We start from the raw sequence: 21348 nt of genomic DNA, 5'->3' as shown, positions 1-21348 counted from the left end.
TATTTCCATGCAGGGAAAGTATCAGAGAAACTAAATGCTGGAGCCAGAAAGAGTTATGGGGTTTGCTATTGAAGGAGAGGTAAGGTTTGGTGTCAGATGCAGGCTATGCAAAGAGAGGGAGATCAAAGGCACTGTAACAGGAGATGGATCACATACACTGTGACTAAGCCATGCCTGGAATTACCTGCCCTCCTCCTCCTTCACCTTCTCAGTTCAGAGAAGATGGGATCTAATACTGATCCTCCTAGAAATGCTGAAGAAGATTCAAGGGGCGAGTTCCTGAACTCTCACCTTAAATGATCTACTAGCTGATTTTAGCCCATCACTCACTACACACACAAAAATGATAAAAGACTGTTCCATTCTTGGATAGAACACAACACCTGAGCAATTTTCCTGACAAGGATGAAGAGGAGCTAACAATGCGGAAGATGTGTTTTACAGTAGCAGCAACAGAAATGTTTGTGTGTTCTGGTCACCTTATTACAGTCAATAACTGAAGATCTGTCCCAAGTCACTCTTATTAATGGAAGAAAAAAGCCAAGGTGAGAATGACATTAGGACCTGGACATCAGCTTTGACTCAAAGACCGTACAGTTTATCAATACAGAACTTCTTATGTAACTTTCATATTTTACTTGTAGAAAAAAAGACTTTTATTCAAGGGAAGTTCCTCTTCTGTACTACAGCTTGGAAAGATCTGCCTTGGAATAGCGAAGCAGATAGCTGCAGCAGCAGATGAAGTAAACATGCAGACGACATCCTGGAAATCCATGGCACACCACCCTCTGCTACTCTGCATGAGACCTTCCCTGAAGGACTGAAATGCCCAGAATCCATAAGCTCTCACTCTTCCCAACTGCTCTAGGAAAGAAAGCCTCACTAGCTGCCTGACACTTGGCACTGTCATGTCAGCCTTGCCAGGATAATCCGTGAGGCTCAAGATTTCATGCCATTTCAAGAATGTACATTTTTTGTCCAACACAACATGTATTTGCTTATGGGAGCAGCCCCACTGCCCTTGCAGAGTAAGGCTGCATGGGTTATCACTTGGGCAGGAAGCAAGGATGCATGGAAGCAGCCCACACTTCTCTCAGATGCTCTGAATCACTTTTTTTCCCCAAGGAGTCTTGGTGGATTCCCAGGCTGCCACAGATAAAGCTCTGTTTGTTCAGGTGCAGGCTGCATGCACAAGAGCAGAGCAGTGACAGGCACTGCAGTTCAGGGTCAGGCACCAAAAAAACCCCAACAAAAACCACCCACATACCACCAAAAACCCCCAACATTGCATGATTTTTACAGGCATCCTCACATTTTCCTAATGGTTTACATACTCTGCCTTAGGCTGTATGTCAGGAACTTCCCCTCTCCCTAGCACTCCTTCAGAAGAAGGTCCTTCTAAGATGCAGAGAACAAAATCCGTGACCATTTTACACTGCTTTTCACTTAAAGCCATCATATCTAAGCATACAGCAAGAAGAAGCTGATGGAACTATTCCAACTATCACACGCTATGGTAGAAAGTCTACAGACATTTCTCCATTTGTGTACATCAGCTTCAAAACAGATCTGTTTCAGGGGGCTTTCATCAGGTCATGTTCTCACCCTCTGTTGCTGGTTTAGGATAGCAAGCATAAAGCAAACTACCCACACCTATACATGCAGGCTGGGACAGACAGGAGCTTCAAAACCAACAGTTTTCTTTCTTCCTTTTTGAAAGCAACCTTTCATAGTGAAGTAACTACACCTCCTGTTCCAGGTCACTGATGTTTGGAGTCAGAAAGCAGTGTGGGAGATAAGAATTGCTAATTCATCCCTTTGGACCTGGGAGCAGCAGCCACCTGCAAGTCAAGTCCATGACACTGCAAAGGGCTATGTTATGAACTCCTTATTCCCACAAGCAAACTATTATTCATACAAATAGTTCTACTGCAGCCAACAGGACTATTCATGTGAGACCAGTGTGACTCAAGGCCTATGTTTTCCCTATCTATTAAAGGCTGCTCTACGGCGACCCACAGGACTAAACTCATCTGCCTCTCACACCAATGAACTGCAACCACTGACCCTGGTGCAGTGCAAGTGTGGCCTCAGAGCATCTTTGTGCCCTGGGTACCTAATCACAGGCAGATGTTCTCCTGCCAGGCACACTCTCAAAGCTCTTTCATAAGGCAGCCACATGGATAAGAGTTAGGCAAAGATCATGCGTACTTCTCAGAAGCGGACTTTCATAGCAGCTGGACATAAGCAAGAGCTTGGTTTTGATGAACTAAGGTCTCTTGTTGAGTTCAGTATGAACTGCATGAAGGAAAGCCTTTCTTCTGATGTAACCAGAAATGCCACATCCAGTGAGATACATATTCTCTTAGGGTATTTCTGCACTAGCAGGAAACTTCCTGACTTGTTAGATAACCTTATGCTGTGTGTTAGACGCACCGAGGTATGTGATGTAGTTTTTAAAAGCTCTCTCCCTCACTTTGATCTGCATTTACTCTCACCAGACTTTCGTGACTTGCCACCATATGATTTTGGGTATTTTTTTTTTGCAATACAGAGCTTCCTAAGCCTTCAGCATTCAATTCCATTAACAGACGAAACATGCAGGACAGGCAGAAGAAGAAGTTAAGTCATCTTTAAAACAGAGGCTGCCTTATCTCATCAGAAAATTACACAACCTGTTACGACATCAAAGCAAATTAAGATTTCTGAAGACAAGACAGTCTCTGTTATGGGCACAGCTCCCCCATCAGCAACAGGGTGGTTCCAAGAGGACCAGAGTTTCTGCTCTGTTCTGGTTACACAGGATGTTTTAAGATTGTACCCCACAGAGGCTTTTTAAATGACGTATTCACAAAGGGCACAGATGCATTAGAAAGCCTGTGCAAAGCATCTTTCATTGTCTGTCACATGCCCTCTTTAAGGAGCTTCCCTGAACTTTTATGAACTCAATACCAGAGCACAACCTCATCACCACGTGTGCACCTCTACCACAAAACATCTCAGCAATTACCTTCAGGGTCACTGTGTGCATCCCTCAATGGGATGAGGCACCTGCCAGGCTTGGGGCAGGCACCTCTAGCAAGAGCTGCCCAACGTGCAATGCAGTTTGGCCAGTTCTCTGGTACAAGGGAGGGAGAGGACCTCTAAGTCATGGAGTATAATCAGTGCTGGTTTTGAAACAGCCGGTTTATGGATACTCTGAGCCATGCTAGTCTTTCACCCCCTTCTCTTCCACTTCTCAGTCCAAACCACTGTTCTTGCCACCCTCCATCTTCACACATTCCCTGACCTCAGTCTGGAGCAAGCACGGAGAAAGGCTGCAAAGGAGAGGAGATGCCCTGCTGAGTGCTGAGCTTTGCCAAGAAGGAAGAGAACTGTCCCATGGGAACAGATGGAAGAGAGTCATATAAGGTAAATGGCAGTTTTCATACAAGAATGCAGGAAACCACATGGCTCTGTGCCAGCTGTCTGAATGGGTCGTGGGGCTCAGCAGAGCCTCTTTAAAGGCCAAGCTGCATCAGTATTTGAAAGGGGTCATTCAGTTGCTGGCAGATGACAGTCAGGTCAGCGTTTCTACATCTTATATCTTTGGTCTGTTATTCTCTTGCTTTGCCATTGGCTTTTCCTCTTGCACTTTTACCTCAAGGGCTTTCTTCTGCTGATTATACATGCCAGCCAAACTCAATTTTTTATCACAAATTAAATGCATAACCCAGGCCTTGAAGCCAAGAGCCCTGACTCACCCCCACCAGATGCTCAGATGAGTTCCTGCTCTCCCCAGACCCACAACTGCATAGCACTCAGCACAAGGAGTCACTCCATGTCAGGACTGCTGCCTCGTGCCCCATCATCCTTATCAGTGCCCTCAAAGATGAGTCAGGTTTGTGACGAGGAAGAACAGACATTAAGAATCAGATCCAGCTCATTTTAAGAGGCCCAGAGCAGGGGCTGGGGCAACTATCCTGTCCCATTCCCCAGCACAGACAGCAGCAGCCTCTTTTCATTTTCATTGCAGGCAATTTTGTGCTTCTAATAAACACTTTCATTTGAAAGGCAATAAGAACCCTGGATCACAGAGCATGTAGGCACTTTTATCCTTAAATCCTGATGCTGATTTTAGTTTCTTTGTGTAATAAATGATCAAAGTAAAGAAGATCCACCACAGCCTAGTGAGTGCATGTGTTTTGTGGGTGGCTTTGTTTTGCTTTTGTCTCTCCACAGGAGTGAGCAGGAGAAAATACACAAGCGGAGAAGCAATTTAAGTGCAAACCAAATGTAATGACTCTGCCCGTGTTGCTGCAACATCAACCCAAGCTGTAATTGCAAGCAGACTCCCTGATAGGATACACTGTGTCTGAAAGCCACTATCTGACACAGGGTTTTCTCACCTTTGACAGGAGCACAATGAAGATAGGTGGATTTACACAAGAGCTCAGTGACCATGATGGCAAGGCAGGTAAATAAAGGACAACAGGCTTGAGTACATCTACTCTCCAGACCACCGAAGTCTCTAAGCCCCATGGAACTTGCAGCAGAAGCTGCTTAAGAGACTTGCCTCTTGAAGGCAGCAGTCTGAGCAACACATTTTTGACTGGCCAGTCAAACTCCTGTTAACACTTTAGAGATGTAGATAGGCTGCTGGTTAGTCTGCTCCAACATGACACACACTTGTGCTTTGTTGAAAGGGCTTATCTGTCTTGTCAGCAAGGTCACCAGAACAGGGATAGCCTCTGGGCAGACTTCACTGCTCAGCTGAAGCTGTTGAGCCTGTAAGAAGGAATAGCTCTGAAGTGGAAAAGCAGTGGTCAAGTTCGCAGAGAAAATAGCTGCTCTTCACAAGTCTGGGCATCCTGTTATTAATAAAATGTGTCAAGTACGAAGGCTGGCCTCAGGAAACTGCAGAACAAGGTGTCAGAAGAGCCAGGGAACAGAGAATTGGAGCTCTGACGTGGAATTCCTACTGTGCTGGGCCAGGCTGGTGTAAAACGCTACCTGTTCAAACTTCCTTAGAGCAGATCTTACAAACTCAGTGGCAAGCATTTACCACCACTTCGCAAGTAAGTTCTTCAAGCATCTTTAAAAAGACCATTTACTGCTTCAGTTCCTCTTATTTTGAAAAAGAGGACAACCGTCTCAAGAACATACTCCGGAGGGGAAAATAAAACTAGTCTTCAATAAGAACACCAAAATGTTTTCCTTTTCCAGGGCACCCGAAGGAAGACAAAGTCCGATGCCTTTCCCTGGTCATTTACACTCATCACCCCCCTGCTCAGCAACTGCTCCCATGCAGCCTGTGATCTGCAGTACATGGACTGGACAGGAGAAGACAGTTTCAGTCTTAAACCAATGAGCCATTTAGAGATTTTCTTTTGCCACCAATTCTTCCCCTCTCCCCAGCTTATTTTTCTCTGCTCAGGTCTGACCACTAAGCCAGTTGCCCTTTCACTCACACACCCCTGCACTCCTGTTCCACTTTCCAGCGGCTGTTGCTATTTTCCCTGATGTGCAATTGAACATTAAATGGTTTGACAGGCAGAACATGTACTCACCCAACCACTTATTCCCAATCAATATTCACGTGGAATTGCTGTTAACAAGCAAGAGTTATGCACACACTTGGAAGGGAGGGTGGCCTCTTAAGCGATCACTTCATCTAAAGATATGATTGATCTCTCTAACATCTACTCTAACCAGAAATCAGAGTTCTCCTCCCACACCTCCCTGTTTCTAGAAGAGTAAGGTCATAACCTAAACATGGCAGGAACACAATTTAGCAAACACTTGTTTACACTAGTGTTTCTTCACTCTGAATTGTAGGCTACTCCTGATGGTGCCCGTGGAAGCAATGATGGAAGTACTAAGCATCGTACAGAGCCTAAAGTAAATGGCAGAACTTACGTTTTATTCACTGGGCTTTGAACCACATGGGCAGGATTCATTTTTTAACACCTCTGCTGAAACAGTTTTAGCCTTGTTATATATAGAGGCACTGAAAGACACTGCCTATTCTCAAACCTTCCAGGACACTTGAGGGTAAACAGAGATATTTTCATAAGTGCTTTATGACACTACACTTTTAAATAAAAACCATAATTCTGCCCCTACCCCATTCTTACTCCTCACTGGGCATCTATTTGATGCTCTGAGCAAGCACCACAGGTCTAACTAACAGGATAATCTGAGGACCGATGAGGACTGAGCAGTTCAGTAGTAAGGAAAGCACAGATGCAGTAACACATATTGACAGCTTCTTGATTTTGTGCTATTTTGCTACAAAACTGAGTCCAAGCTTTCAGAGAGACAAACACAGACAATTCTACCCGGAGATTATTTAACTTGCTTTACTGCAGCTGCAACTCTGCTGTTACTCACCCCCGAGCAAACTAAACTGCCATTACTAACAGTTTTCAGGCAGGAAACTCCAATATGCTGAAAAAACTTTCAACTCAGCAAGCTATTTCTGTTTGAAATCTGCTCTGCCTGTGAAGACTAACAAAGGAATTGCTTTTGTAGACATGTGCTTTATTTGCCATATGCCATTAAATGAGACAGTCAATCTACCACAGATATTAATAGTAGCAAGTTTGGGCTATTCTAAGGCTCAAATATGAGGCTATTTTCCGTATTGACCTTAAACAAAAGATCATGGTTGCAAATAACCCTAACAACTAATCTAGGCTTGATCTGCAAGAGGGACAGAACTTGGAAGCCAACTTGCACATTGCACATGAAAGCACCTGCCCTCGGAAAACACACCAGAAAATGCTTTACATTCATGAGTTCCATCTGTCCTGGGGCAATACCTGCTCTTCTGATGAAGCAAGCCTATCCAAACAGGAGTTTATTTTGTCTTGGGGTGTCATGAATATGTGGAGGACACAAAAAAGACACTGTTCCAGTACTGCAACTCCTGATCTCGTGCTTCATCGCACAGGACCCCTTGTGTCCTCTCCTTCATCCAGAACAAATACAAACCTAGCATGGCCTGCTAAGCAGCATACAGATCCAGAGCAGACCTAGCCCAGCTCAAAGCAATTCTCTACTTGCAGAAGCAGCTGCTAAGGCTTCACAAAACTTATCCTCACTAGTAAATACATAATAAAGTAGCCTCAAGGGGTAACTGGTATTCCATGAGCTGCCACCAACTTTCACTATCTTTTTCCTCTGGCTGATTTCCACACTGCTCTGTACATGCCCAGATTGTTTCCTGATGCTCTTCTGTTGAGTTTGATAGCTATGTGCTTTACTGCTGTTGCTTTTCTAGAAGAAAGGATTACTCATTTCCCTGGAATAGCCTCAGATCTTTTGCCATTTCCATGTACTCACACTGTATCTGAAAGCTTGAAGAGGACATGCAAATGATCAGAATAATTCCAACAGAGAAGACAAAACAGCATCTCTTCTGCTGCTTGGGAGCACATGATTAATGAGAACTTCCTCCACTGGGAAAGGCTCTTGCAGTCTTTGGCCTCAACAACTAGCAAGACTTTACTCACCAGAGCCTTACTAAGAACTCAGAGCAAAACAAACGGGAGGTGGGTTTCAGAATGCCTTATGCCTGTACATTGTGTGCATACTGAACAGCCTGACTGCCAGCATTCTTTCTAGTCACTTTTCCACACCAATATATTCACATTCGGAAACAGAAGCTGAGTAGCACAGCCTGCAGCATGGACCAAATCCCCTCAGAAAGCAACTCTCAATCCAGCATCTGAGGGGAATTGCCCGAGTATACAGCAGACAATTGGTCCCTGTAGATATTACACTGCATCAGAACTGATGCAAGCAGGGACAGCAGGTGCATCTGCTCCCACTGAAGACCCCACACCTGCATATACACACCCAGAGAAAGTTTTCCTTGTGCAAGTAGTGATGAAGCATGGGAGGCAGAGAAGCTTTCTGCGCTGCCCAAGACACGTCCTGAACGCAAGAAGAGCCTGCTGACTTCAGCCGGACCCCGCACCCGGCTGCATCTGAGTCATCTGGATTTTGTGCTTATGAGTACAAAACCACTTGCTGTGACCCAGATGGAATTAGCAGAGTATTCTCCTTATTTCTAATTGTTAGATCATCCTTTCTTAACTCCAGCAAAGATGACTTGCAGACTAAGCCTCTTGGGGATCAAGGCAGTTGTTTTGTTTGTACAGCATTAGCACAGCAGGATCCCAGGCCACAAATGGCCTCCAAGGCTACTTCTATGCTGTTGTATTAGCTCCAACCTCAATTCTTCATTTAAGCCCAAACTTCCCAACTATCAACACCGCCTACACAGAGGTTCATACTCTGGCCTCATCAGGAACATGAAGTGAGCTCACACCTCGTGTAGAAACCAGCTCAGGCTTGAGCTATGCTCCCGAAACAGTACAGATGCAGCAGTTTTGAGCCCTTTCCCCTAACAAGGGCCACGCTGCCCCAATCCACATTTGAGCTCATCACTCCGTTCAAGCAGATTTAGCACGTTCCCTGCCACTCCCAGCTTTCCAATTCTCCACGTATTTAGTTTTCAAATTTTACACGATATATTTTGCCTGTGGCACAGTAGATCACTTACCCTTCTCCCATTAGCCCTCTCTGTTTAATTACAGTTTAATGTGAATTGATCTTCACATTAATGAGCCTGTAAAGAAGATTGATTTTCTTCAAGAGACTTTTATGCTCAGTTTGGCAGCAGAGTAGTCCTATTGATTTCACTCTCCCCAGTAAATACGCTGCAGAGTGTCACCGCATCCTCTGTGAATCAGCTAATCCTATTTCACACTCTTTTGCTCAAAAAAATCCCTATTCTGACTTCCTTGTTATCTGTGCTTATTGAGAGCAAGATCATGGGGCCAAAGCATCTCAAGCAGCTTTGACTGTTGCTAACATACAGCTGACTGCCGCGGGTCACTATCCCCTTTGTTCCTAAATGGTCAGGGGCTTAAAAGACTTAAGAGTGAAAGAAACTAATGTTATTTTTAAGTGTTTAAATTGTTAACTTCCCTAATTCCCAGTCAGCTAAGGATGCAGCACAGTGTGCTGTGTTTACCCTGCTTGCTTCAGAGGTCTGGTTAGCAAGCTTTCCACTGAGCTCTACAGCTATGGAACAGCCTGTGCTGGCATGCCTGCATTGGTGGATGCTGACTGCATCAGGCTGGTCAGCTTGGAGTCAGGGCAGAGGACAAAGATCCATCATTGCTATCCTATGCAGACATCCCAAATGCCCCTCAAGATGCATTGACCCACATACAGGTAGATGAAGCAGTGGCAGACAAGCTCCAGCGTAAGGGCTGAGCTTGTGCTCACACAGAACTGACTGCAGCTCAGGTCCTCCTCTTTACCTGGCTTCCTAGCAAGACTGGGACTGTCGACACGAGTTATTGAGGAGTTTGGATGCAGACTCAGTTCTGCTGGAAATAAATGGTTTCTTCCACCTTCTCCACCACATCAGGTAACAGTCTCCTCAAGAACCTACAGAGTTAATGCACTTGAGTTGCAGGAGAAGGGAACATTGGGAAGGGAAATCCTCAGCCAAGAGCATGTCAGTGAAAACATCCTGCCATCAACTCCCAAGTGTCCAAGTCTAGGAACTGTAGCTAAATTACAAATGCTGTGGGAATTTCAGGCAAGATTCTCCTCTCAGCTACTCCGATGTAATTTCGGAATGAATCCAGACTCGGTCTCTCCCCCTCCCAGCTGAATTTCCTGGCTTTTGTTTGCACTAACAGATGTTTGCATTTAATGTCTGTCTTTATTTGGTAACCCGTACGTAAGATTATTTTCCCCTTCTGTTCTATTAAAAGCCTTATCAAGTCCCTTATGTTTGCTCTTGTCGAGATGAACAACTTTGGCAGTATTTTCAATGTGCAAGGGAAACAAACTGACTCTTCAAGGAATAATTAAGCTGAACTAAGCTTCACAGCAGTATAATAGGGCATAGCATGTTTGATACATATGTCTGCATCCATCTGCAGCCTGAAACACCCAAAGATTTGTAAAGAACCTTGAGAACTGCCTCTCCAACAGATTCCCACATGCTTACATATACATATAACTGGCCCATGGTCCACACATATGCAGGGGTCAAGACTGGGGTGATGGAGCCAGGTATGGGAAACCCCAAAACACCCACCAAGCTCATGAAAAGAAACCTTCTTGGAAAAGGAGAAAAAGTCTCTTCCTTACTTTAGGAAGAGTAGGATATGAAGTAACTCATTCAAAGGGGTTGTTTTGAGTGACAAATATACAGCCCTTGGTTCTATAATACATTTGCAGCCCTTTGGAAATACTCAACCACATGCAATATACAAGACCTACTTCAGAGGTTTGTGAGGTAAACACACTTCACACATTTCTAAACACTGAGGAAAAAAGGAGGAAATGTATTTATTTTTCTTTAGCAGTAAGAATACACTGTAGCACTATACACTTAAACCAGTTTCTCAGTACACAGTCTTCATTATGAGTCTTCACCCTGGGTTTGGTTTGGCAGCCTCCCCAGTTATTACTTCACGGATTCGAAGGCCAGAAGAAACCAGTATGACCATATTATCTGATTCTTTACATCACACGAGGCCAAAGAACTTTACCCAACAATTTGCGTATCAAACCCATTAACCCAGAGTTGAACTGAAGGACCATCTTTTCAGAAGCCATCCGATTGATTTAAGGACTCCCAAGGACGGAGAAAGCTTCACTTCCTCAGCAAATCATTGCAGTGCAAGTTAGCAGCATCGATTAAAGCAGGTTCTTGAAAACAACTTTCAGATTATTTTTACCTCTGATAAAAATTAAAAGGAAATGCAAGAGGGGGAAGTGGCACTCTCTGAAACAAAGAGATCCTTCTTGCAGAGGTATGACAGCAGCATTACAAATCCCACTATCAGAGTTATTTATGTGTAGCAGCTGAGGAGAGCACTACAGATTTCTGGAAAGTGATCCTAAGCAGGTCTGTTTAGAATACCGTCCTTTTATCATTTGCCTTTGTACCTTCCTCTTCCTTCTGCCCCACTCTGAAATTTCAGAGGAGCTGTAAATCTACTTGCCTTCCAACAGTCAGTATTCCTCCTTTCCAAACTGCTTACTTCATTTCAGGAATAAAAACCCCAAAGCTCCAGCAATTTGGGCCTTTGCCAATAGCTAAATTAATAGCAAAAATAACAACAGAGGCTTGTGAAACTCAGATCATTTACAGACTTCGTGAGAAAGAAAAGCCAGTTTGGGGGGCCTAAAACTATATCCTGGATGGTAAACTGTGTGCAAGCTATCCCACCCATAAATCAGAGTTCTGGAGTTCTTTTTGAGTCCCAGTGCATCGCACACTGGGTTACGCCACAGCCTGGTGAGCTCAGTTCAAGTGGCAGGCAGATGGCCTCTCATGTCAGGGGATCATGCCTTAAACAAGGGACCCTGCTCGGAGGGAGCTACCACCCTGCTCTGCAGCCAGCAGCCCCCAGATCGCGCATCCAGGCTTCACACATGGTCACACAAGCAGCGAGAGGCAGTGTCAGGAGGCAGCAATCAAACAGGATGGTTTCACACCAACTGCACACGACTTATTTGACAGGTCTGGTAAGTGCTGAGACACAAGCCACCCCTCCACCCAGGAGGTGAAGTGGTTACTTATGCATTTAATAGAGACAACACTTGCTAGATCCAGCGCTCGTGATAGCACAGGAGCACTTTGGCTCTTCACGAGCTCTGCAGGAACACTGTATACCCAAGAACCAGATGAAAGGAGCCATATCTCAAACAAAAGTTCAACTCACTTCACACCAGGAGTGAGATATGGACACCAATTTGAAGCTAAGATCCTTAAACTGAATTAAGCCAGTGAGGGACTTTGTCTGCTTTGCATATTTTAACATTGCCTAATGGAAGAGCAGGAACAGTGCCAGTTCATTTCACCCAATTCTGTCCTTCTTTTAAGGAATAGCAATGTACTTTCAGTGCCTCAGAGCAAATCACAACCTTTTGGGCATGAGAGGCCAATCACCTGGTAGCATGGACATGGGCATCTTCCATTACAAGGGGATGCAAATCCATGGCAAATATGACACTGCAAGCCACCACTTAACTGCTCAAGCACTTTGCTGGAGTCCATATTAGCTATAACCACTTCCCCTTCCCAGGAACCTGAGAGGTATCACATATACCTCAGCAAAATTCCTTCTCGGTGTGCATTACAAGCAGACACATGCAAAAGTAATTCTAGAAATCCAAATTCTTAAGGTATAAGTAGTTTGATATTATAATGTCTTTACTCCCTTCTGCAGCATCCTTAAGAACCTCAGCGCAGATACACAAGGGCTCTCAGGTGTCTCACACTTTGTGGGCACCTAGATTACTAAAGAGTTAGAACTTCAAAGCTCCTGCAGATATACCCTTACAATCACCAACCACCCCCTCAAAAGGAGGGGAAAAAAAGTTGAAAGAGACCATAAAAATGGGTCTGGAATGAGTTCCCTGAAGGATTAAGATGTGAATGGCTTTAAGAGAAGAGATCAGAACAGGACCACGTTAAAAAAAATCCACAACAATAAAGGTAAAATTATATACCCTTTTAACAGCACAAGTATGACATAATGGTTGAAACTCAAAGGCAGATGAGAAAAAAAAGTGATTTTACTCAATATGCAGTAACCTGGGGCATTTTCTGATATAACTTATGACATGCTACCATTGACCCTAAGCAAAGCAGCAAGTGAGCCCGACCTCACACAAGTAACACAACTCTGCATGTTCCTTCATTGAGATGCCCACAAACCTGATAATGAAATCTGAAGAGTCAACAGAAGCGGGTGTGACACACACAAAACCCCCCATCAGTGGCACCTAAACCTACCCCATAAACCACCCAAAGCCAGAAGAGCAGCAGTGACTTACAGGTGCAGGGATCGGACGCTGGAAGCAGCAGGCCCCAGGGAGGGAATGGTGGTCAGCTCATTGTTGTCCAGTCGCCTGCAACAAACACAAGTTAGTTGTTGAAGCAAGCAGCCTCAAACCAAGCACGCAGGAGCAGGGCATGGCTTCAGCACTTCCTTATCCAACCCCCTTGACTCACCAGGAATGCTGATGTTTTGGCATCAAGGGATTTTTGTCTCGATCTCCCCAATGGTCCCACCTTATCCTCCAAACCCAACCATTTAACGAAGGAAAAGCACCATAACTGGTCCCACAGGATCTTCTTCACAAAAACAAGGCTTTTTATCCCCCCTTCCACGCATTTCCTTAAGCAAAGCCACCAAGGATGGTCCTTATGCCACTCCAACTCGAGTTTCCACAGTCATCACAGAGACAAGCCTGAGACAGGAGAATGAACTCATGGCCATCCTCAGGACAACAAGTTTAACTCCCTCTCCACAAAGCAGCCTTTACTTGCCCCTCCATGCCAGGCCAGGGTGCCATGGCCATGCAGAATGGTGGTCTCAGTCCTTCTCCCCACACCATGCAAATCCCACAAGGGCAGTCCCACAAAGCCATAAACGCACACATAAAACCCACTGTAGGTGCAGCAATGCCACCAAATGCAGGTGACCTGCTCCAGCCAGGGAGCACCATGCAGCCCCCCAGGGGCTAATGGCAATTGCAGACAGAGCCCTGCTCCTGGAAACTGTGGTATAAGAATGCCCCCTTCAATGGCCTAATGTTTGAAGTGTTTTACTGACTGAAAACAGATCCTCGCCATGTGACCAGCTCTTCCTTGGTTTAAAGAGCCCTTGTTTGTATGGTGAATTAGTCAATTAATTACTGTAACAGTCGCTTGTCTGGCTGCTTGAGAATTACCTAATTTCTCAGCCATCTTGCTCCCCACTGCCACATGCCGAAGTGATTAAAGCTGAGCCGGGAAGCACACGGCAGCTCCACAGGACCCCAACCACCTCTGATCAGCGACTGCTTGAGGCAGAGCCTCGCTGGGTCTCCTGACACTGCCTTTAAACCATTCCCTTCTGCTCTGACCACCACTGGGTGCAAGAAGCAGAGCATCCCCACGGCAGGCAGGGGACCACAGTGCAGTTAAGACACAGCATGAGTTACAATGGTTTTTGGAAGGTGGGAGATGGCAGCAGTACATCCATCCCAGAACTTCCTTCTGAGAGCAGGCAAGGGATTTGATTTCATGAGGAGTTCCATGCACTTCTCGCATAAAAGCTCTCCTCAGGCTCAGCTCTGCCTCTGACATTATACCCATACCTTAAAATGTAAGGCGGAAAACCAAAGCCAGACGCACTGCAATGTGGCATGGAGCTCCACTTTGCAATTAAAAGCTCATTGTTGCTCATATTATGGCAAGGATATAGAGCTTTTGAAGATACAAAGCTAGCTGGAAAGAGCATTATATTGCTTATATCTGTGCCATGTTTTCATTAACATCCAACTGAGCATCTTTTGAAACAGCATGGGAGGAGGACAGGTAGGCTTATGCTCCCCTAGCCTGGGTCAGCTCTGCTTAAGCAGCTCCAGTGCCAACCGGCATCTAACTGGTCAACTCCTCCTCTGACATAAGCGTGATTTTCATCTATCAGCCTCCTGTCAGGTCAGAAGTGGTTTTCCCACCTCATTTTCTCTCCTCATTCACATGCACCAGGTGTCAATACAGAGACAACAGCTAACTCAGTGTTTGCCTTGATTTCCCCCCCATATTGTCCTTCTCCCATATAAAGGAACAAAAAGGAAGGGAGGGCAAAAGCCAGCCAGAACAGAACAGCCAGGCTCAACATATTTAAGCTTTCAGCCTCCTTCCTCCTCCCCATCCCTCCCCTTTGAGGGCACAAACCCGCTGCCTCTGGATGCTGAGGCAGAGGAGGAGGGGGGCCACCCGTATAAAATATTTACAGTCCAGTTGCCAGGCTGGTGTCAAGCTGAAATGGAGCCTGCTCAAAAATAGCGCAGCTCTCCAGAGCCTTCAGTGAAAGGCACTTTAGCAAATAAAAGGTGAGCTGTCTGGGGAGGAATTTCAGCACTGTTACTACTTCTCTGTTACAAATGAGCTTGGAAAACCTGAGAGCTGTGCAGCCATCGCTTTCATGGATCCCATGATCCATACGATCTGAGGAAGCTCCAGAACGGACCACAGGGTCTGCCTCCAAGCAGCACCCTCCATCCCACCCTTTCAGTCAAGGGGTGGGAATGGACAGACCCCAGTGGCTGTTATTAAAGGGGGAGCACTGGTGACCTGATGTAATGTTGACCCCAGCCCTACCACCTGAGCCTCCATCAGCACAGAGCTACTTATTTCAGAGCATGTGGGTTTCATATCACTTTGAATCACTACGTTTCATCCCACAGACTTAAGCATTCAGGGGAAAAAGCTTCTCAAGCCTTCACCCCACCCAGGGAAAGGGAAAAATGTAGGGTAAATACAGCTGTAACTTTATTAGAATCTCCGTAAAGCAAAAGCAGAGCACCCAAGATAAGCTATGGAGTTTAAACCTTTTGGTCTGCAGACATTTTCTTAAAATCAAGGGAAAACAAAAGGTTTTCAAAATGTATCACACTCATTATTCACATGCAGAAAGAGGGAGAGAACTTTGAGCCTTATCTGTAAGGCTCAGGAACTAGAGGCACCATGTTGGTAGCATCATGGGAGGTTTCAGGCCTTATCAATGCATCTGTTATTTGGGGCAATGTCTTCCCCTGAGGGTGACTTGGTTTGCCCAGCACAGCGCGCACAGCAAAACACCAACTTGCTCTCAGGACATGCTACAGCATGATACTTGTTTCATGACTGTTTGTAAAGTGCTTAATAAAAAAAACCACTCTCAGAGAGGAGATGCTCGGGCAGTACAGATGTGGTTCTCTTTGTGAAATGCAGTTTATTTCAGTGGTCTGTGGTTTAGCTGTTATTCAAAAGCAACCAAGATTGGTAGATAGGGCTTTTAATAGAGCTTCTCCCTCACACTTTCCAGAGCCTGCCTTCCAGGCTCTGCTCCAGATCTCTGCCTCCCTCCCAGTCTCCCATTTCTGACTGCTCCCTTTTCCCTCCTACTCACTCCTCTGCTCTCTCCCTTTTACCTAACCCTGACACAGCAAGCAGCTCTTATGTGCACTATTACTTTGCAGGCTGCATCACTTACCTACCCCAAACCCTTCTTTTAGTGGCTGTTCCATGCAGGGCTTGTCCTGCTCTATACACGTGCAGCACTTTGCACAGCGAGCTTCCTGCCTAAGGAATCAGAACCCCCCCACATTTCCCAGCCCCACGCTCCCTAAAGTCATATGCCTTCAGGCATTTCCACAAATAAAAGCTATTGCTAAGCCACAATCATGTTAGGATAATTCTAAAGGCTCATGGGATCAAGGCTGCAATTCTCTTCTTTAAGCACAGAGCAATTTAAGGCTTTCCACAGTTTAAAGTTGAGGAAACAGATCCTGTAGGCAGGGTTTCACTGACCTGCATCACTTTCTCTCCCCTCCCTGACTGCTCTCATGATGAACTGATTTCAGAGCACTATAGTCACTTCTCACTTGATCATGATCCCCAGCAAGTCCTTACTATTAGTGTAAACAGGGAAGCTAGGGGCGAGATGCTACAAGGTCCCCATGTTCCAATCCTGTAGACATCAGTCAGGCAGAACTCTTGCCATAGCAAACCCTTTTGCCTATTTAAGAACAGCAGGATCTGGCCCCTCCACAAGCCTCAGAGCCAACACTTTAATGAAAACAAACAGAGGACAAGAGAAAATGCATGATATACACAGAGCACAGCATTGTTTCAGAAAGGAAATGTTTTTTCAGTTTCCCATGAGGCATCAGTAGCTCTTCAAACAGAGCCCAAACCTCAAGTATGCCAGCGATTCACCATTCAAACACGAGCTCATTACCTCAACCCACCACTTGAAATTTCAGTCACTTTCGGTTTTCAAACCCCAAAATCAGAGCTCCAGGAACCACTGACAAGCACAGCTCCTCTGCAAGTGTAAGTGCTGAGCAAAGACCAAGGGTTAGGAAATCCTGCGATTCCCTAAACAAGGCTTCTTTATCAGCAAGGAGGGTCTGGCACAGCCACAGGGACCATCACCAGCTCTTTCTCTTCCCCCACCAAAGGAAAAGACAGCTCTGTTGTTTTAGCCTCACCTAGCAGGCTTCAAACAGAACTTGTTCTGGTTCCAAAAAGGAGCACCAGTGTCAGAGAGGAGGAGACACAGTTAAATGCTTTGTTATCCACTACAGTACACCTTTGTTTCCTGGGAGATTTGGGTTAGGCTGGCATCAGGTGTCACAATCCAGGCTGTTCTGCCTTGCTTCAGGGTTATCCTTTCAGCAAGGATCTTTGTGTGTATGTTCAGGTGTGTTAGCTGAGCATTGCACAAGACTGACGGAGGTAAACCCCAATGATTTCCAATAACAGCTGTGCTGTTTCAACTGGGCTGTTGTGTTCTGCTGTTTAGTTTAGAAACCCCCAGCACAGATACAATGTGGAGTAAATGAAACACTATACCAAGTCAGATCTGCTCGTTCAAGTTAACTAAAGGAAGGCACTCTCTTAGGAAATTACATACCATTTCCTCCTGGCACACAAAGCACCCTGGCAAAACACAGGTTTAAAAGATCTGAAAGAATACTTACACTTCCTCCAGGTTCGACAGCTCTGCAAAGGCAGAAGGATCAATCTCCGTCAACTTGTTGTAGCTCAGGTTTCTGTTAAAAGAAGAGACAGCGGGATCAGCATAGTGCAGTTACCATGCTCACAAAAACACAGACTTAATTATTCTGGATTGCACTGGGAGGGTGCGGTTTGATTTGTTTTAAACAAGAGCACTTGAACATGGCAGGGCAGCACCTTCCTGTTCAATACATGAATGAGTTAAGCTCCGTGCTCAGAATGTTATCTAGCTCTCCCTAAGCTTTTTTCTCTCTTGCATTAGTGTGGTTTTAATTTGTCTTTATATTGCACAATTACATTTATTATTCTTCTATTGGTTATTCACAACCACAAGACTAATCACAGATGAATAGGATATTTCCTGACAAATTAGAGTCTGAACTGAAGCAATCAGCAAACCTTCTGCTAAATATTTTATAGCTGTATTCACACAGTATTTTCACAGACCGCTGTGTTACATACAAAATAAATACACATAGGGACGCACGCTTACTAGGTATAAACATAAAATACAGTCTACATTTTCTACCCAGATATTTTAGATCACTACATGGCTTTTTAATCAGTGATTAAAGCTACTCATGTAGCAGTACACACTTTGGTCCTCAACAACGTGAACCAACTGACAATACAAATCCAGAGCATATTATAGCACTTCACCGATGAATGGCAAATAGGTTGTGTTGTATTATCTGAAAACAGCCCGGTGGGAGAGCAGAACTGCCTTGTGGGACATCCCTGTTTGGAAACGTAGCCAGAGCTCAATGTGCCTCTGGAAGAGATGCACTGCAAGGATTGATAGCAACAGCAAGCACAAAATAATGCAAATAAAGAACCAACTCATAGAATCACAGAATGGGTTGGGTTGCAAGGGACCTTTCAAGATCATCTAGTTCCAGCTCCCCTACCACGGGCAGGGACACCTTCCACTAGACCAGGTTGCTCCAAGCCCTGTCCAACCTGGCCTTGAACACTGCCAGGAATGGGGCAGCCACAGCTTCTCTGGGCACCCTGTGCCAGCGCCTCAGCACCCTCACAGGGAAGAGCTTCTGCCTAAGAGCTCATTGCAGTCTCCCCTCTGGCAGGTTAAAGCCATTCCCTTTGTCCTGTCCCTACAGGCCCTTGTCCAAAGCCCCTCTCCAGGTTTCTTGCAGCCCCTTTAGGCACTGGGAGCTGCTCTAAGATCTCCCCAGGGCCTTCTCTTCTCCAGGCTGAACTAAACCCAACTCTCTCAGCCTGTCTCCAAGGGAGATGTGCTTCAGTCTTCTGACCATCTTCATGGCCCTCCCCTGAACTCATTCTAACAGGTCCACATCCTTCTTGTGTTGGGGGCCCCAGAGCTGTACTCCAACAACCACAAGTAAGACCTTTGGCATGCTCTGCTGTAGCATCATCCAGCACAACCGCAAAGTCTCCCCTCCAAGATATGCACTATCAGCACACCACACACAACAGGTCAAACCTGCAGCTATGGGTTTACCAGGAGAGAACAGCTCAATTAAAACCAAGTGACTAATGATGTGGAAATTAACAAATGGCCTAATTAACATGATGTATGCAGTGTTGCATGTTCCTGTGAGCGTGTAATCTAAAGAGGGAGGAGGCAAATTGATGGGCGGTAGCAGAGAAACCACCACAGTAAGTTGCAAGGAAACTGTGAGGGGGACCTACTTTCATTTCACCCTGCTCCACACCCTGCTCCAGGATATTATCCTGGGTAAAAGTCAACCCTCCTGTCTCCTCTGCAGGGAGGTTACACCCTCTTACTGCACCTCTGAAGACAACCCAAAAGATTCAAGGCTTGATTTCAGATAAGCCCTCAAACACTCAGCTGCTCATTCAAACCACCAAGCCAGTCTGACTAGAAAACCAGCCAATCTTCCCTGCGCTGTGCGTTTTGTATTGTTTTAAAGCTGTGTCCACAGAACCCAAGCAGGTCTGGAGGCCACACAGGTAAACAGGACCTAAGTCACCAAGGCGCCATGAACTTTTAGCCATGGTAAAGAGGACACAAGACCCATCAAAAAGGGCAGCTGCCAGAAGAGCACAGAGGAAGACCTCCTGTTTGAATTGCTTGCGCTAACCCACTGCACCTCATGGTACTGCGAAGAGAAATCCATCCCCACAACAACCTTACAAATACCAAGACCTGGACGACCACAAAGCTTACCAACTCTGGATGATGAGCAGGAAGCGATAAACACCTCTTCCAAGCTAAAAAGCAGTTATTGATCACCTGCCCTCCTATAATGCACTTATGGGAAGTCCTCAAAGCGTTCCCTGCACATGGGAACCATTTGACAGTTCTCACGCACACGCCGTTCCCCATCATCTCAGAGCAGCCAGCTCTGAAAGCAGCTCCTTGCATCTTGCCTGACATGTTCGATTTGATGCCAATACCTGCTGTGAAAGAAGGCTCCACAAATCAACAACACAGGCTGGCTCTAAGAACCACCTAGACCTGAAGCTACACAGGACTGTAAAACCTAACCAAGCATCTAGCTTTAAAATATACTGTCCTGTAAGCCCCTACTGTCTTTTAAAAGACTCGAGAGACCTTTAAATCAATACCAGCCTACAGCAGATATCCATTTCACTATGAACTCAAAGGCATTTATCTAAATAAAAGTCAAACTGCAGTTTAAACTCAGAGTGCGTCTGAAAGCCAAGTCCATACTCATAGCACAATTATGAATTAAAGTGCAATTTGCCCGCAGATTACATTACTATTTCTTTTTTAAACCACACAGCAAGATCAGGTTGGAGCTTGCCCCTGCCTGATGTACAGACCAAAAGAGAAAACACAATAGGTAATGTCCTATAGGCTCAGGATAATAAAGATAAAGCTGACACAGAAATACTAGAGACAAACCGTAAGGGGGACATAAAGCCAGACATGACTACGCATGAAACCACCTGTTTTCAGGTACTTCTATGCTTTCTACTGCTCCAAATCTCTGCATTTCTTAAGGTAACATATTTATCCTCAAAACATTCCTCTGCAATAAGCTAAGAGGCTATTCTATGAATCAAGCACTGAAAATCACAGGCACAAACTGATCACCCTTATCCTCATCCAAGGGACCAGACCGCTGGCTTAACCAGTGCTTAAGCTGATATGAACCTCAAAAGTTCAGAAGTGAAAGAACAAATGTCTTGGTGAATTAAAGGATTTCATGGTCACAGTTTAACAGCATCAAAAGTGACTTTCTGGTTATTGTTACTGCCATTCAAGAAGCTGGAACATCAAAGTCACTGCACAAGTAGCTGGCTCGTCAGAAGGCACAGGTGAACTACACGTTGTACGCCAAAGTCTCCAGTTCTCCCCACGCTACCCACTCCAACTGCCACAAACACACAATACACTTAAAATCAGATGGGAAAATGAAAGGTAGAAATACAGAGTCAGTGCAAAATAAGCAGGAGATGAAGTCAATCATATACACCAAAATAAACAGTTTACTCCATTTCTGAGACTAGATGTATTTCAACTGACATTAAAATGCCCAAGAATTTCTAGCCTGAAGCATTAGCAATCAAAGAATGCGTTTCCCAGAACTTGGATCCCCTCACCAGACAGTATTTGGCACGCTAGTCACAGAATTCAAACAGGAGAACGAACCAACATGCTCCAATACATAGATCATTGGGACTGGGAGTCAGGAAACCTCTGTCTATTCCTGTCTCTGTTAATCTCCTGCTGGGTGACCGGGTCATGTCACATCACCTCTCCAGAGCTTTTGTTTCCACAGCCACCCTTTGTCTGT

General features: G+C 45.3%; 1 protein-coding gene across 1 annotated transcript in view; it reads right to left on the bottom strand.

Annotated features, from left to right (window-relative positions):
• LRIG1 (leucine rich repeats and immunoglobulin like domains 1) overlaps positions 1–21348 on the bottom strand; it is a 91001-nt gene that overhangs the window by 36343 nt on the left and 33310 nt on the right. Inside the window, 2 exon segments of the mRNA XM_065687807.1 lie at positions 12862–12936; positions 17545–17616. Of these exon segments, the coding sequence (XP_065543879.1) occupies positions 12862–12936; positions 17545–17616 (147 nt within the window).

Source organism: Lathamus discolor, chromosome 7 (assembly GCF_037157495.1).
Source record: "Lathamus discolor isolate bLatDis1 chromosome 7, bLatDis1.hap1, whole genome shotgun sequence".
Classification (NCBI taxonomy): Eukaryota; Metazoa; Chordata; class Aves; order Psittaciformes; family Psittacidae; genus Lathamus; species Lathamus discolor.
This window is presented reverse-complemented; position numbering and strand designations above follow the sequence as displayed.